Raw genomic sequence first — 14,622 nt, 5'->3', positions numbered from 1 at the left:
TATCCAAATTTTTTGTAAGGACACCAGTCAGATTAGATTAGGACCCAACCTAATGGGCTCATTTTAAAGGCCGTGTCTCCAAATAGTTCCATTCTGAGGGACTGGGGGCTGGGATTTCCAACATAATGAATTGGCAGAGGGAGGGGTTCAGCTTAGCCCGTAACACACATATGTGTAGGTATTTACAAACTAGGATTTTGATACCTGTGTAGATTTAACTCATACCTTAGTGGTTTTTAAACTTTTAAGCATCTTTTCAAATAATCTACTTTTAGCTCAAGAAAGTTTAGATTAGTTGGCATTTAAGAGGTCTAGAGCTGGGCAGCAAAAAACTGATCAAGGCAACGGATAGATCTTTGTTTGTGTGGACAGGCGATGGAAGGGAGAGTAATCGTCATGGTGACTTAAAGGGACCCGGGGAACGGGGCTAAGTGACCAAACATGGTACTGAAATGTAACTAAGGAGGAACAAAACCTGACGGAACAGCTTGGGCCTTCAAAGAAACTACAACTAACTGATGAAAACGCTCTTCAACCAGCAGCAAAAGGTAGCTGAAAATCTGATTCTTTGGGAGAAAGTAAAAGGTGCTTTAATTGGCCTGTATTACCTATACAGAAAAATAGGGAAAAAAACAAGGGGTGGGGGGAAGGAAGCAGGTGGTGGCAGGAGTGCTGGAAGCAACTGCAGAGCCCCAAGGAAGCTAGCGGGAGAGAACTGTCTGGTGCTCCCCAGTTTGGGAGGAGAGGGGCCTGTATTACAGCAGTTGCTTGCCAACCCCAACCGGCGTTGGGCCTTCTGTGTGCTTCCATGCTGTGAATGTAAAAAGCCTTGAGACGGTTCAGTGTTGAGGGCAAACTGCTGACCTTGGAAAATGGACAAATGCACATTTGACAGCCGATCTAGCAATTACTGCTGTGTGGAAGAGGGAAAGGTAGAACTCCATCAATGGATTAGTTTTTGTCACCTTCATCCTTTAAAAATTCCCTAGTTGATGTTAAAACATTCTAGATATTCCTTGTCTTAAAAGAAAATTTTGTTTTACATCTCTATAAAAACTTGTATAAGCTCTCACTGTAACGTGGCATTGATGCCAGTTCTCACCATACCAGTGGCTTGTGGGGCAGTGAAGTGTTAAGTAGAAAATGGACCTGTATAGTCTGGATTCTGAGAAGTCACCACTGGACCATCAACCAGGAAGAGTTGATGTGACGGCAGAGAAAGAACACGGGTGTAGTATGGGCACAGCAGAGATGCATGGTCTCTACATACACGGAAAGTGTGGGCAACGATGAAGCATGCAAGAGGACAAAACCAGATTTGTGCATTTTATTTGGATCACTCTAGGAGTGCTGATTACAAATTTAGTGCTCAGGGCAGCCTGACGCCCAGGGAGCTACCTACCAGATCTATGCTTTGCTAGCTCTTCAGCCTCCTTAACCAGTCCTCGTCCCGTCATGTCAGCTGTCCCCTCCACATGCCAGTGTGGCTTTTCTGCACACCTTCCAGCCCAGCATGCTTTCCCTATGCAGCCCACTGGCTCCTACGCTCCTTGTTGGACTTGCCTTTGAGCATCCTTCAAAGATGCAGTCGGTCATACATGAAATCTGGCATTTAACTACAGTAGTATACTCACACAGGGCTCTTGTTCCCATCTCACCTTCTCAAGCCTAGAAAAGGATCGCTGTTGTGCAGCTCAACCAGGTGGGACTGGTCTCTACCCTAGAACTGCTGCTCAAACACCCCGCCGCTGCTCCTGCTGGCCTGCTTCACAGCCCTCTGCATTCTACGTCGGAGCGCAGAGCAAACTATAAATGAATACGTATTTGGGTCTCTCCAATGAGCACGGCTGAAATTACTCCTAGATGTCTAGCTGAGTATCTTTGAGTGCTCCCAGAGCTCTGGCACCTAGTGTGAGGTGATGTGAGTTCTGTAAAATGGGGTAAGATATAGGAGTATATTTGTTTGCGGACGTTCAATAGGGGAAATAGAACTAAAACGGTTATGGTGGCAGGGTGAGCAGCACTTTAAACATTTGATATTAAACTTACACAATCTTGGACAAACATCTTTATTTAAGAAATCAAATAAATAGATGGGGTAAAAAATTATGGTAGCAACTTCACAAAGATACAAGACCAAACTTAGAATTGCTCGCTCAAGTTATTCAGAAAAGAAGAAAATTCAAGTGCTTATAATTAGCGTAGAAAGCATCTGGTTATATTCCGTGGTTTTCAATTGACATTTACTCGTTCACAGTAGGATCCCACACTTGTTACAGTACAAGAGACCACCCCGCCCTCTCTGGTGCACAGCCTGAAAGGCCAAGAGTGCAAATGTCAACGTAATGCAGGCTTTGCTTTGTCTATAATGCTACCATTGCCTTACAATGCTTTACTAGTACAGATATCAGCAGGTTCACTCCATCTTTAATACAATGAGGGAAATGAAATATAAGGACATAACCTGTCACTTTGGTCCCAAGCCCCCATTTTATAAACACGGATCCAGGATTCTAGAATGACAGCAGGATCACTGTTCCCAGTCTCTCACAGGGACATGCATGTGGCATTTGGCACTGCAGAAGCTGTTTGCTTCGGCTTCTTGGGTAGTGCTATGTATACTGCCTGTTCATTTTTATTACATTTCTAGATGTATAGCTAAGCCCATGTATGTGCCAGCAACTTCATTCCTCACTGCAGACGCTTTTAGTTTTAAATCTGTCTACCAAATCTTGACAATGACATTTGGTTCTGGATTGTTACATCAAGATCAAGCAATCTGAATGAGGAAAGTCAAAAGCTTATTCTCAACTTAAAAAATAAAGGTATTTCAAAACTACTAATACAGCCCTTTATAAATAACACTGTTCATAAGCAAATGTTGATCTGTTGATAATTCTAAGAACCGAATGTACTATTTTTAAATATACAAGGAATTTCATTAGTTTTAGATAAATTGAGAGTACAAGTAAAACTTTTCCAGTCTATTTAATCAAGTAACTTACAATGTACACATTCCTGAGTATACCCCATTGTAGTGACATTGTTTATTTCGGAATTTTTCTGCATTCAGCTTAAAAGGTGTTTCTTCCCAAGAAACTGAACTTTTCTGTCAAATGCGCTTGACCGAATAGGAGAATTGGGTTCATAAAATGGATTCATTGCAAACTAGGGGAAAAAAAGGTATTAGTGAGTTTGTCAAAGTGAAAAGACAGACAAATCAGATTGCTAAAAGGAAATTATTTCAGTTTTAGATTAAATCAGACATTCCCAACAAGGCTTTTAAATTTTCAACGAAAATGTTCCATTGTTAGTTAACTTCCCCTTAAGGAAATTTTTGTCTTGGTGTTTTACTTTGGAGAAGTACGTGTGGCAAAACTGATAACTGATGGTGGTCGCCTATGTCAGCGAAATTAACTTCCACGATTCACCCTGTGTGTGAAATGCTAACCTACTTATATTCATTATAAATACATGGATTAATCTGTACGGCCCTTTGGCTACATAAAACAATCTAAAAATCTGCCATATACTCAGAATTAGGAAAAAGTTACACCACACTGATATTAAAAGTTACTCTTGTAATTTTTTAACAATCAGGTTTTTTAATACTCCCCTTTAACACAAGGCTAAGTGATCAGTTTCTCAGATAACATGAGTGGATCATAACATGTTAAATTCTTAACAATAAATGGAATCACTAATAAGGAAAACAGTTACCACCTTTTACACTTTAATCACTTTGTCCATCTTTATAAGAGGGCAAAATATTATTTGCTAATTCTGACTAGGAATATTGTTAGCTGTGCTGATATGCAAAAAAATCTTGTCCAAATACAGAACATTTAAATCATTGAGAACATACCGTTGTTAGCATTGCAGTTTAACCACTGACATCCTATTTTACTTTTTATAATTAAGTATCAAGAAATGTGGGTGGCATTCGAGTGACTGTTTGATAACATATGAATAATTTCCTGCTGGTTTATGATCTATATTCATTGCACTAGAACTTATTTGTAAAGTAGATGGAAACATTTTAGATTAAAATCATGAAGCAATTTCTCTTATGTAGACTGCCTCTTCTCTTTAGGGTTCCCTAATAAAATCAACTATATGTACCAAAAGGGGGAGAATGAAATCGATTTAAAAATAACCATCATGAGTTGTTTTCCTAAATAACATGATAACCTGGGGGTGAAGGCTTGCCTGATGAGGGAGCTGCAGAGAGTTCTGACTGGAGGAGAGCAAGTCTGAGATGAAAACTGTAGTATAAGGGAGTTACTTCAATAGACCCATTCCCTATCAAAGTTTGAATCCCTTTTGATAATCAGATTTAAGAAGTTTTAGAACATACCATACCTTTATGTATAAATCATAGACATCAGTAAAGAAGTTCTTTATTCCATCTTCTTGCCTTATGTCATGAAGCATAATAAATCTCATATGTAAGATAATTAAGGCATAATCTTTCTTAGAAATGAAAACTGAAAAACAATCAGTTGATACAATATTCTTCAAATTAGTCACATGCAGTGTATTTTGCGATGGAAAAGTTGAATACATAAACTGGGTTCAAAGTTAGGTTAGTTTTATCTTAAAGAGAACATAATCTTTTTAAGTTAGAAAACAAGTACAAAATAAAAAAAATAAAAGTCCTGTGAATGGCAAAGCCTGGCATCCATGTGCCATGTTCTAGTTTGTTACCCCAACCTTTAGTTAGAGATCTTTATTCAAAAGGTAAGGATATGACCTGCAGTAACAAACGCTGAAACAAACCACTCATTGAACTTGTCCACCGTTTTCAAGTACATGTTGTTTGACAGCCACATATTCTCATCTACGAGGTCAAGGGCAGCGTGAGCTATGAACTGGTTCAGATGACGATGATCGTCCTACGTGACAGTGAGAGCAGCACCAGGTTAACAGTTCCATAGAGCGTCAAGAAAGCCAACGTTTCATTCTGTAAATTCTATACATAGTTTTTCTTGTGGGGAGAAAGCACTTTCTGCTTTTACTTCATTTATTACTGTCATCACACTTATAAAAGATCTTCAGTGTTTCCACATATTCTATTTTTAAATTTGGTATCTAAAACTCAACCAATAGAAACAGACAATGATAATTAAGTTATTTATAATTGTAATAGTGAATGTGTTCAAGAAACTAGATTATTTTAATTTTGCAAGAGGGAAGTTTCCAATTTCTGTAACTATTTAAGCATGTGAAAAAAGAATACATTTAAACACAAAAGTAGATCCTCCTTCCCAGATGCTTGTATCTTTTTCATAGGAAGACGGGGGGCGGGAAAAAGACCTAAGTGGTTATGGATAAAGGAGGGCAGTTTAGGTAAGCTGGGGCAGAGCCACAGAGGTGCTGTTGGCACAAGCCAGGGTGGGGGTAGGTGGTCGTGCGCAGTGACAGCTGGTGAACAGTGGAGACAGATGAGGTGGCACTCCTAAAGGCTTGGCATGGGCCTCTGTCAGGTGTAAGGAGCTTACATGGCAGGGAGGCCTGGAAGGGAGCGGCAGGAGGCCATGCTCAATCCCAGCTGTGAGTGGTCATCTGTGTGATAGCAGGAGACAGTCCTTTGCATGGGCTGAAATGACTTAACTGGAGAAGGTGGGAAAGTCCTACAATGCAGAGGGAACTCACAACCTGAATGCAGCCTTACTCCTGTGGAATTTTACTTTTCAACATGCATTTTTCAAAGAACACCTCTGGTATGGGTTGAATTGTGTCCCCCACCAAATGTCTACGTTAAAGTCCCAACCCCCAGGACCTTAGAATGTGACTTTATTTGGAAAGAGGGTCGCTGCAGATGGAATTAGTTAGCATGAGGTCAGGCTGGAGTAGAGTGGGCCCCAATCCAACATGACTGATGTGCTTATAAAAAGGGGAAATTTGGACAGACACGCAGGGAGAACGCCATGTGAAGATCAATTCTGCTGCTATGAGCCAAGGAACTCCCGGAGGCTGGGAGAGGCCTGGAACACATCCTGCCCTAGCCCGTCAGAGGGGGCATGGCCCTGCCGACACCTTCATCTCGGCCTTCTGGCCTCCAGACCTGGGAGAGAACACATTTCTGTTGTTCTAAGCCACCCAGTTGGTGGTAGGCTGAGATGGCAGCCTAGGAAACTAACCCAGCCTCCTTGCTGAGGAGGCCGAGAGAGGCAGCCAGCGGCCCCAGAAACCCTTGCACAGCTAAAGCATGTTCATTTCAGTCCCATTGCCATGACGCAGCTAATTTAATCCTTAGAGAAATGGATGTATTTTGTATCTGGCTCACAGCAGCATTTTCTATTATTTTACACTGATGATCAATCTTGAGAGATTAGGAGAAAACTATAGAAATGCTTTCAGGTGAGTGGTAGCAGGAGAAAGAACTAAGACCAACTCACGAGACAGTATTTTTCTCTGCACTGCTTTTCCTATCGCCAGGCCACTGGAGTGCACACAAGCTGTATTTAAGGAGCTGTGTAACACAACCTGACTACTGCTACACAGATACCTCAAACCCACGTTTTAAGCAGCTCATAGGAGTGTGGGAAAAATTATGAGCAATGACACCTGTAGGATATCCCTTCAATTTCTGATTTTAGTGGTAAGATATGGACATTTTAAAAGCATCATACGATTAATTTCAAAAATCAATTCCTGTCTTAACAGACATTAAAGTTTATTTTGGAGGTTGGGAGAAACCCAGCCTAACGTCAGTAATTAGGAACAGGACTAGTACAGAAAGATGGAAGGGACCCAGCTATTCTCAAGACTCGATGGCTCTGTTTACTCTGAATGCCGACATGTTCCCGAACCAAGCTTGCTTTTCTGGAACCATTCTTGACAACAAGGAAGTTGGGTGCGTCATGGGGGAGGAGAGCATGTGGGCACCACCCAGCCAGTAGGTAATGCAGAAGGCCACTGAAGCTGTCGCAGTCTCAGGGGCAGCGGGAGGACAGGTAAGTAAAGGTCTCCTTTAACCCTCCCTGGTATAAAGGGATCTACTATGGATGTTCTGATGAAAAATGTGATTCACTGGGAGCTGAACGGGTTTTCATGGCATTTCAAGGCAGTGATGACTGTTCTTCCAGACCCACTATAGGTGGACCAAGTTTCTATGTGCTTAAGGAGTCCCGTTTCATAGTGGGTGGCACAGGGAACTGAAGACCAGGGTACATCCTGCTAGTGTGTGCTAAATGTGTGCTGAATTAAAGGATGAACGACCAATTCAGAGGACGTTCCCTGGCTGGCTTCTATCTCCATGGGACTGCAGAGCAAGCCTCATTTAATTGTGGATTCCAGTTACCTCATCTGTCCCAATCTCTTCTACTTCTAAAATCATACTACACCATTATCATTACAACAGCGTAACAATTCTCACGGAATTTTTTAAGGTTCCATACGCACTTTGGATTCTGCTTTTCCAGCTGGCAAAAACTCCATTTCAAAAACTGGATTATCGTGGTGGCCAACAATTACAAAATAGAAGCTTCCAGACATTGTCTTCAATATATAGCTCCTAATTAAATGAAAATACATATTTTTTAGTATTTAACACTGAAAACCAAAAATCGTTAACAGGCAGTCTAGATTTCAATTTTTTACTTAACCCTGAAGTTGCAGAGAAGGCCACTAAGCTTGGCCTGCTTTTCCAGTATACTACCATAGATATATGGCTTTTGGACTATACAAATTATATACCTGTGATATGTCCTGTAGAATCCAGTACTGTATTTTCATAAGGAAATTGGAAGACTCTTATATGAAATCATAAAAACCAACATTCTCATGATCCGAAAGTTTGGAGCATTTAGGGCAAGCGGGGCTATAGTTGGACTGGACAGGCTAGCATTAGTACTAACACCTGGAAGATTAATGAAGGGTGCTGATTAAGAAATAATTGGCTTGCCTTACAAATTTTCAGGAGGCAAGGTTCTGAGGAAGCTAAAACAACTCTACTTCATGTTATTAGCACAAAGGGGAGATACTATAGCACTTATCTACAGACTGCTGTATTTGTCTTCCTACCTGACGTATGTATGCTACAAATTAAGTCTCTGCAAATAGAAGACCTATGATATACCTCTTCAAACACCATTTATGAGAAAGGAGGAAAGGTTTTGTACTCTAGAAAAGATGGAAGAAATCATAATCCAAAAAGGAAGAAATTCCGATGCATTAAGAGTACTCAGAACTAGGGTTAAGAGGTTTGCTCAAGAAATAAAACTAAGAGAAAATGGGGGGTGGGGGGAATCAGTGATTCTGTGGTTTTCAGCACACTCAAAATCCAGACGGATGGATGGATTTATGTATATTTTTATCACAGGGTGTTTGCAATCAAAGCTAGGTTGAAGCCCAGCTCTGCCGCCTACTAGCAATGTGACCACCCAAGAGTTCTTAATCTCCCACTCCCAATGTATTCCCTTCCCAGTGAAATAGAGAGAACAACTGAGGCAACAATTGTAGCTGCCTTAGGGTGGGCTTGAGGGCTACACAAGCTAATGCATGTAAAGCACCCAGCAGTGGATTGTTCATAAGAGATGTTCAGTAAATGTTACCTAGAACAACATGGAAGAGCACATGCACACGGAGACGTGGTGAGTAGTAAGGCCTCCACGTGGGGTGAGACTCCGGATAACCAGGAGTGTACAGTGTTGGGGAGTGGACAGCTGAGGTGTGCCAGAGCCCAGGGCGCATCAAGCCTCACTGGGACTTCTGCTGACTCACACACAACACGCAACGAAATCCAAAGAAATCTGAAATGTATTTCCCAATGAATATAACATGTTGTAAAGGAAATCAGGGCACAGCTGGCACTTTTAACTCTGGCATCGGAAGGCCGTATCCAGAAGAAAAGGCAGACAGGAGACTCTTGGCACGATGAAGTAGGATTTAAAATGTGATTTGGGGCAGAGGTGGGCACACCACGGCCTGCAAGCCAAATCTGGCCTCAACCATCCTTTCACTATCTTCTAAGGCTGCTCTTTGCCCTACAGTGGCAGAGACGAACAGTTTTGACAGAGACCCTCTGGCTCTTTACAGAAAAAGCTGGTCCCTGTTTTAGGGGAAAGATGAGAAAAAGGCCCAAATAGTACAACTAGATAACAAAGACAAGTAGGAATGACCCAAAAGCTTTGCAAAATTAGGAGAACTGGCAATAATTTTTAAGAGGAAGGGAGGGGAAGAGGGATGGAAAGTTGAAATTTTAACAAAGTCAACAATGATATCATGCATTTGTGCTGGAATAGGTTTCATAGCTGGAGTTTGCCAAGGGAAGGGCTTACTTTCCTCAGCACAAACATTTAAGAAGCAGCAGAAAAAAGACAGATACTTCCCCGCCCCTGCCCAACCCACACACAGACGTTTAAGCAGCAGCAGAAGACAAAATATGCATAAGGAAGATTATACCCCCCCACACAACACTCACCCTGTATGGAAATCCCACGACTAGGAGAGAAGCACAGCGCTAAGTACAGCGTGAGGATAAACAGAAAGGGAACTGAAGGAAATACCGCATAAATTATATCACAAACTACCCAGCTGGGCAGAACTTGAGCTGTCGATAATTTGATTTCACAAACAGCTGAGGGAGGGAAGGAACTACTCGATTCTGACAAGGAAAAACTGCAAGGTAACGTGCAAGGGAAGGAAACCATATAACCCCATCGTCTCAGGAAGGGAGTGTCTACGATCATTTAACATTTGAGGGCTTACTGTGCCTAGGTAGTGGGCAAAGGGGAGATACTCGAGAGCTCTGTGCTGTCCCATATATTGAATTTTCTGTGAGAATGAAAATGTTCTATACCTGTGCTGTCCAAGGTGGTAGCTACTAGTGGCTTACAAGCATTTGAAAGGTGGCTAATGTGTCTGCAGAACTGAATTCTACATTTTATTTAATTTTAATTAATTAAAACGTAAATAGCCATTTGTAGTTAGTGGCTACTGGACTGGACAGTGCAACTCTAGATCAATTATTTTTAAAGTTCTGTGACTTCTTCCACCTTCCCTCCACCACGAAGTATTACTTAGAACTCCAATATGTAGCACAAATACTACAATAAAGCAACTGCTGTGTTTGTGTGAGTTGTGTGTGTGTCTGCTCAATTTCCCCATCCCCTGAAACAGGGGTCCTGCAAGCATCTCCAGGGAAGACTAGGTCTGGAGGTGTGGAGGAGGTAGCGACACAGAACTTGGCAATGGATTAACTGGGGAATTGAGGATGTTTCCAGCATCTGGATGAGGTGATCAAGCAGACTATCAAGATGTGATGTATTCACGGAGAAAGGAAATAAGAAAGGGAAGGAAGAGGGATGAAAATGAACATGTCACTTTCGAACACGGGTGGTAGCCACAAGAGGCCCCCTGCCCCCCCACCAAGATGTCCACATCCTAATCGATACAGGTGAATGCTAATTTACAAGGCAAAGGGGAATTCAAGCTACAAATGGAACTAAGGTTGCTTATCAGCTGACCTTAAGATAGGGAGATGATCCTGGATAATCCAGGTGAGCCCCATGCATTACAGGGGCTTTAAAAAGTGGAAGAGGGAGGCCCGAGAGGAAGTCGGGGAAATGTGACTATGAAGGATGGTCACGAGACGCAGCATTGCTGGCTTTAAAGATGGAGAAAGGGACCACGAGTCACAGAATATGGGTGGCCTCTAGAAGCTGGAAAGGACAAAGAAACAAATTCTTCCTGAGAACCCCCAGAAGGGAACACAGTCCTCTTGACACCTGGATTTCAGCCCAGTGAGACCGTTCTACAACTTCTATCCTACAGAACTGTAAGGTAATGCATTTCTGTTGTTTTAAGCCACTAAATTTGTGGTAATTTGTTACAGCAGCCCTATGAAACTAACATACATATCAAAGCTGAGAAAAAAAAACCCTGCAAGTATGAGAAAATATTCAAGAAGTGTCAGCAAAAAGGTAGAAGGTGTGTTCTGTCAAGAGAGTGGGGGCAAAAGGAGTTCATTTACTGTGGGACATGGGTTTCAAAGCACTGTGGAAAAAGTTGGGGGGCGGGCAACAGTGTGTCAAAGTGAAGCTACTTAGAGCAATATAGCCACTAAAGTTTGGAAAAGAACAGGGGCAGTGGGGTTTTTCCAACTTGTATCCCTAACACAGAGCCCAGTGCCTAAAAAGAGCTCAGTGTTTGCAGAAAGGAACTGCGAGGTGGGGGCTGTAGTTTGGACAGTGTGGGATGTCGCTGGAATACAGAAAAGGGAATGCAGGAAGGACAGGCGTGGTGGGATGAATTAGCCCAACATGGCTTTGACTCTTTAGTGCCTAGGCCTCGGGGTCTCAGTGGCCTCGCTGATAATGTCTGTTCGCGTGTACCTTTGTGAAAAGCTGCTGAAGTCTCTAAGGTACTTATAAAGAAATCCTCCATTACAAGGGACAGGGCTTCTTGGCTGAATGGAGGGGAGCCAGGACTCTCACCTGTGGTGAAAACAGCAGCTGTCTCGGGTGGCTAGGGTGACTTGAGCTGCTTTTGAGAGAGACAACTAAAAAAACCAACGTAGTGACACAGGGAGCTCTGGACCACTTTGAACCCCAAGAGTACGTGTACATAATAATGTAAGTAGGGCAGTAATGAGTAATGAACATAAAAATGGTACCTGGGACACCAGTGAGGCTAGCATCAGAAAGGCAAATGCCCAAAATGAGCTGAAATGTGTGCAATATGTTAAGGAAAATAGCCTTTTTAGGCTACAGTCAGGAAAAAGCAAGGGAGAAAAGTCAACTGCTTCAAGCACCTGGTGCGCACTTAACAGAGGATGCAGATCTGCTCAACTTCAATTTTCTCCAAGAGAATGATTCTCAAACAGCACGTGTAGAAGGAGCGGGTTAGGCAGGCTGTGAACCTCAACATAGGTATAGTTTTAAAAATCTAGACATTTCAATAAGTACAGGTCTCCCGGTTTCAGCAAACTGCCTTTCTTGGATTAACAAATATGATTGTGTATCCAGTGATCCGTGACATGTGAGAAGTCGCAGAAACGGAAAAGAGCCACGTAAGTGTTATTCCTATTCCTGGCAGGCACTACCAGTTGATTAGAACTGGCTCAGGAGAGGAAACCCATTTGCCATCCGTAGTGAAACCTCTTTTCCATTAGACAGCATATTATATTTAAAGATAAGATTGTGCTGTACACCATCCCCCAAAAAAGATCCCCCGCCCCTTTAAACATCCTCAGTTCCTTCAGTAGCTTTCCTTCAGAAACAAAAAGGCTTATCTCCTTAAGCCTATAATTGGGTACTTCCAAAGAGATTAAAACACTGACAGAAATATTAATATTCAATGGCTGTCTTTGATCAGACACCATACTAGGAGCTTTTATTATACATTAACTCATTTAATGTGAATCTCTAGACAAAAATAGAGTAGGTTATTAATCATTCACATACTCCTGGCATGAACAAGTCATGCCAAGCTTACCTCTTGTGTTTTGAAGGGAAATACAGGCGACAGTAAGTTATTTTAAGAAATAATTCGGTATCTATGTAAAAAGAACTAGAGACCTGTAGCCTGGATGATGGCTAACAGTCTGTGGTATCCTCAGAGCTACAACAGTGCTAGAGCCCAGGAAGCACTCATTATGTGTTGAATAAGGGACACAACTCATAGCTGATTTGAATGTTAACAACAGGATCCATGTCAGCTTACAGATGGCACAGGGTCTCTAGGGAACTTTGAGGTTGACCTTAACCTAGTACAGCTCAACATTTGAATCAGTAACTGTGAGATGAAGCCAGCTCATCACATTCAAAGATAACATGCTAAGAGTAGCTAATTTATTAGAAGGCAAAAAGTCAGGATTCAAAATTATCTCCACTGCTAGAATTAGGTGAAATTAACAAAACAGAATTTAAAAAACCGCAAAATACAGTCCTATGCTTGGGCTTGAAAAAAATGAACTGCACAAAAATAGGATTAAACCAAGTTTAACAGCAGTTCATCTACAAGAACCCAAAAGTTTTCATTTATTGCAGGTTCACTAAGAGGCAGCAGTCTGATACAGTGGTCAAAAAAAGCAAATGCAATTCTAGGCCGCATCAAGAGAAGACAATGTCTTTACTAATACATCAACTCTGGGGAATGTTCTGGGAATCTCATTTCAAAAAAATAATCAATAACTGGTCTGAGTGTGCTGCCAGGAAGGCAGGCTCTAGGCTGAAGAATGCTCTGGAAAAAAGCTACTGAGGAACTGAGGATGTTTAAACTGGGGGATGGGGGAGATTTTTTTGGGTGGAGATGGTGTACAGCACAATCTTATCTTTAAATATAATACGCTGTCTAATGAAAAAGAGATTTGACTACAGATAGCAAATGGGTTTCCTCTCCTGGGCCAGCTCTAATTAACTGGTAGTGACTGCCAGGAACTGGTGCTGAGAGATTCTGAGAACAAGTGGGGTCACCAGGAAAGAGCGCTGTGATCAATTATCCACTGCTATGGGCTTGGGAGAGGGCAGTTGCCTACTTGGGTACCAAGTATTTGCAGTTTTGCCACCATCCAAATCCTATCCATCAAAGTCCAGATGAAGTCACACTTTTTCCAGAGATGTCTCTGCTCGCTTCAATCTTCAACCACCTCTCCTTTTTCTAAACTCTTTACTCAGTGAGCAATGCATCTTCTTTTTAAAAAATATTTCCTATCTTTTTGTAAAATTTTTTTAACTTTTGTTTTATTTTTAGTGTGTTTTTCCAGGACCCATCAGCTCCAAGTCAAGTAGTTGTTTCAATCTAGTTGTGGAGGGCGCAGCTCACAGTGGCCCATGTGGGGATCGAACCGGCAACCTTGTTGTTAAGAGCACCGTGCTCTAACCAGCTGAGCTAACCGGCCGCCCGGCATCTTAGTTCTTATCCAGTTCTCTGGCTATAATGTTTTCATTATTGCTTCTGGAGAGACTGGTTCCTTTTCTAATTAGATTTATGCATCTTAGAGACCCGACTCTCCTTTATCTTCCTCACAGCATGCAGAAACGGTTGTTACTAAAAGTTTAATTCACTGATTTTCAACCAGGGGAGATTTTGCCTCCAAGAGGATATCTGGCAATGTCTGGAGACATTCATGGTTGTCAGAACTGGTGGGGAGGTGCTGGGGCATCTACTGGGTAGAGGCCGGGGATCCTGTTAAACACCCTACAGTGCACAGGGCAGGCCCCACAAGGAAGAATTTTCCGGCTCCAAATGGCAATAGTGCCGCGGTTAAGAAGCCCTTGGGTTAGCTGGGTAACCTGGTGAAAGGCAAAAGAAGCAAAGCCCCCCGAGCTGGTGGACACTTGCAGGCTGAAACGCCGTGTGGATTGGCTGGGTGGGCTGTGATGTGCTCAGCCAGCCGGGGGATGGCCGGGTCCGGCCCGGCTGCCCCAGGCCGGAACATGATGGAGATACAAGGCCAACATGCGGGTCACGCGGGGCCTGGGACGTCCCCCGTAGCGCGTCCCCACTTCCCCCCTCCCAGCTCCATTTCCTACCTGCGCCGAAACACCAACAACGGAAATACCCAGTCAGTTCCCGCGGCAGGGACCCGCGCTCCACAGCTTCAGTTGGGACTCCCAGAGCAACCTCGCGAGACTCTGTCGTGGCGTTCGGGTGGGACGTGGGCGGAGTTTCCGG

At 42.7% G+C, this 14,622-nt stretch overlaps 2 protein-coding genes across 4 annotated transcripts in view; one reads left to right on the top strand and one right to left on the bottom strand.

The window, feature by feature from the left end:
- OFD1 (OFD1 centriole and centriolar satellite protein) overlaps positions 1-14,622 on the top strand; it is a 71,919-nt gene that overhangs the window by 21,390 nt on the left and 35,907 nt on the right. The window lies entirely within an intron of this gene.
- TRAPPC2 (trafficking protein particle complex subunit 2) lies at positions 2,974-14,607 on the bottom strand. Of its 3 annotated transcripts, none has more exons than XM_081042101.1 (6): positions 14,481-14,558; positions 9,428-9,466; positions 7,408-7,519; positions 4,752-4,895; positions 4,363-4,449; positions 2,974-3,168 (listed from the first exon to the last, which is right to left on the bottom strand). In XM_081042101.1, the coding sequence occupies exons 3-6, from the start codon at positions 7,498-7,500 to the stop codon at positions 3,070-3,072; spliced, it is 423 nt and encodes a 140-aa protein (XP_080898227.1). In that variant the 5' UTR covers positions 7,501-7,519; positions 9,428-9,466; positions 14,481-14,558; the 3' UTR covers positions 2,974-3,069. The 3 variants fall into 3 exon arrangements, with proteins under 3 accessions (XP_080898227.1, XP_080898228.1, XP_080898226.1); XM_081042102.1 differs by having other exon boundaries at positions 9,428-9,447; positions 14,481-14,544; XM_081042100.1 differs by lacking the exon at positions 9,428-9,466 and having other exon boundaries at positions 14,481-14,607.

This window comes from Rhinolophus hipposideros, assembly GCF_964194185.1.
Source record: "Rhinolophus hipposideros genome assembly, chromosome: X".
Classification (NCBI taxonomy): domain Eukaryota; kingdom Metazoa; phylum Chordata; class Mammalia; order Chiroptera; family Rhinolophidae; genus Rhinolophus; species Rhinolophus hipposideros.
Note: the sequence above shows the minus strand (reverse complement) of the source record. Positions and strands in the feature narration are given on the sequence as shown.

What these genes read in the sequence shown, in the direction of transcription:
- TRAPPC2 (XM_081042100.1), bottom strand. Translation starts at nt 7,500, where the DNA reads ATGTCTGGAAGCTTCTATTTTGTAATTGTTGGCCACCACGATAATCCA. An exon ending in CTGGAAAAGCAGAATCCAAA is followed by an intron (nt 4,896 to 7,407) that starts GTGCGTATGGAA and finishes ACTGTCACGTAG; the next exon opens with GACGATCATCGTCATCTGAA. An exon ending in CAGCGTTTGTTACTGCAGGT is followed by an intron (nt 4,450 to 4,751) that starts CATATCCTTACC and finishes TTAATTATCTTA; the next exon opens with CATATGAGATTTATTATGCT.